This window comes from Temnothorax curvispinosus, unplaced genomic scaffold, assembly GCF_003070985.1.
Source record: "Temnothorax curvispinosus isolate PA1 unplaced genomic scaffold, ASM307098v1 QBEX01006516.1, whole genome shotgun sequence".
In the NCBI taxonomy this organism is placed as follows: Eukaryota; Metazoa; Arthropoda; class Insecta; order Hymenoptera; family Formicidae; genus Temnothorax; species Temnothorax curvispinosus.
This window is the reverse complement of record NW_020216296.1, coordinates 1-2,741: the sequence shown is the minus strand read 5'-3', so window position 1 is coordinate 2,741 and position 2,741 is coordinate 1. Positions and strand designations below refer to the sequence as shown.

The 2,741-nt window shown below is 44.4% G+C and overlaps 1 protein-coding gene across 1 annotated transcript; it reads left to right on the top strand.

Moving 5' to 3' along the window:
* Positions 1-562: 562 nt before the first annotated feature.
* On the top strand, positions 563-2,272 carry LOC112455910 (the record flags this gene model as incomplete). Its single annotated transcript, XM_025018130.1, has 2 exons — positions 563-1,709; positions 1,795-2,272. Coding segments are annotated over exons 1-2 (1,620 nt in total), but the record flags the coding sequence as incomplete, so codon positions are not given.
* Positions 2,273-2,741: the final 469 nt, after the last annotated feature.

Below are 2,741 nucleotides of genomic sequence, written 5' to 3'. Positions count from 1 at the left end.
CGGTATACGCGGAACCGGTCAACGCTTCGCTAGACAAAGAGTCGTGATCGATATCTCTTCTCCATATGACTGGAATTCTATCGTGAGAAAAAAAGTATATCGACGGCTGCGGGACGAGTGCGTTAGCGAGGAAGAATCACGTGTAGCTCGCTGTACTGACGTTGTGCCTATTGCTGACTATCGCTATTGGGCGTCTAAATTTTGTGAACTGCTCGATGATTGTGAAGCAACATACATTAAAATTCACACAGGTATTGGGAAATACGTCGAATTGGTGGTGATGAACAATTCGATACGTTTGTATATGTACCCAAGGGTATGCCCTTGGCTCGATAATCCTAATCATCCCCATCTATTGATGCTTCAAAAAACCTTTGAACGTGACTGTGATGATGATAATAATTGGGAGCATAATGTCCCTTACTTCTTGCCTCATTATGCTATGTCTGACTACTATCGCATTCAAAGTGGCAAACGATATTGTTCAGCGTGCGATCGAATCACGTGCAAGTGCTCCATCGAAGAATGTGACGTTATTTAAAAAAGACAATATTAAAAAACAAAAACATGGAACATCTCGATAAAACGGAACGCAACCTGTTGGAACAATCCAACCAAATCGCTACCTTGGGCGAATATCTTGCATGGGAACAGCGATGCGAGAAGTTTATTGAGCAGCTCGAAGAAGACTGTCGTTCCAAACGTCCGCGGCTGTCAATCACAGATGAGAGCCGCGTAAACAGACAATCTTTAGTGGCAAGAATCGCGCGACTCGAAGGTGCGAAGACTCTATTACAGAGACGGTTCGTACATATCGGTGGTGAGTACGCGGCGGGCGCCGCTAGTAGTGACGATAACGCGGAAAGACTCGTTTGGCGAGAGATCGATGCCGCGTTCGAAAACCGTGTATCGACCGGTGCGGTGATAAATATCAATTACATCGAACCGCGAAAATTTCTCGAAGACGCTGAAGTCATCGTGCTCGATCGTGTGCGGAACGTCATGCAAAGACACGCAAGTGTAAAGATAAACACTGTGTTCAACGGCGAGTTTGTGACGGGTGACAAACGTGCGAACAAAAGTGTCGGCACGGGAAACTATGAACTCTTTCGTGCGTCCGATCTGCGCGAGTGGTACGAGCAACACGTTATCGAGCCTACTTTATCACGTCTCGAAGAGTTTCAGGAACGCGACAGCGGGTGGGCGTTGTCGCGTATACTCAATCTGACTGTGAACGTGAACAAATACAATCCTTTGCACGCGGGATGTTACATCAATTTACCGCAAGAAATTAAATCGAAGAAAGCGGTGATCAACGTGCATTCTGTGGACAATGCATGCTTCGCGTGGTCAGTGGTGGCTGCTTTACATCCAGTCGAAAGACATTCAGAACGGGAATCCTCGTACCGACATTACACAACAGTATTAAATTTACAAGGCATTGAGTTTCCAATGATTTTGAAACAGATTAAAAAGTTCGAACGACTCAACGATATATCCATCAATGTGTATACCATCGAGGGAGAGAAGACGCCAACCGTTCTCCCGATACAGCTCACCGACCTGAAGAGAGAAAAGCACGTCAATTTGCTGTACGTGCAGGACCCGCGAGACAACAACGTGGGGCATTTCGCGTGGATAAAAAATCTATCGCGTCTCGTTAGCTCGCAATTGAGCAGGCACAATGGTCGGAAATACTTTTGCGATCGGTGAGTACCTATACTCCTTTTTAATAAAATTATAAAAGTATTTTTAATATAAAAAATTAAAAAAAAATGTGTTTTTCTTTTGCAGTTGTTTACATTATTTTAGATCGAGCGAGAAATTGGAAGCCCACGGAGTAGACTGCCGAGAGATAAACAACTGTGCGATCCGACTACCGAGCGAGGACGACAAGTGGCTGAGTTTTAAGAATCACAGCAGGAAGGAACGAGTTCCGTTCGTCGTGTACGCCGACCTGGAATGTACCCTCGAGAAGACGGATGCGGATCCGACAACGTCCATATACACGTCTCAACATCATCGAGTATTTAGCGTAGGATATTACATGCGGTGCTCGTACGACGACTCGTTATCCGCGTATCGATTTCGTCGCGATAAGGATTGCGTCGCGTGGTTCGTCGAGGAACTAAGACGTTTAGCACACGACGTAAAGAGTATCTTATCCGGTAATGTTTGCATGACGGAATTAACGCGAGACGAGCGGGAGATATTTCACAGTGCGACGCATTGCCACATTTGCGAAAAACCGTTCGAGCCAGACGACGTGCGAGTACGCGATCATTGTCATCTGACCGGTCGTTATAGAGGTCCCGCGCATTCCAACTGTAATCTAAATTACACAGATTCGCATTACATTCCAATAATTTTTCATAATTTATCGGGTTACGACGCGCATTTTATTATCAAGGAAATAGCTACAGCGTACGAAGGACACGTAGACTTACTTCCAATCACGAAAGAAAAATACATTTCGTTCACGAAACACGTTAAAGATACCGCAGAAAAATCAGATTCGCGAAGCGACATAAAATTACGGTTTATCGATTCGTATAAATTTTTGAGTAGCAGCCTCGATAAATTAGCATCTTTTCTATGCAGAGATAAGTTAAAAATTGTACGTTCTCAATTTTTACAATTATCGACCGAGAATTTTGATCTTTTGACGCGAAAAGGCGTATTTCCGTACGAATATGTCGTAACCCGACCAGCCTTGGGAATAAGAACATGCTTAATAATCA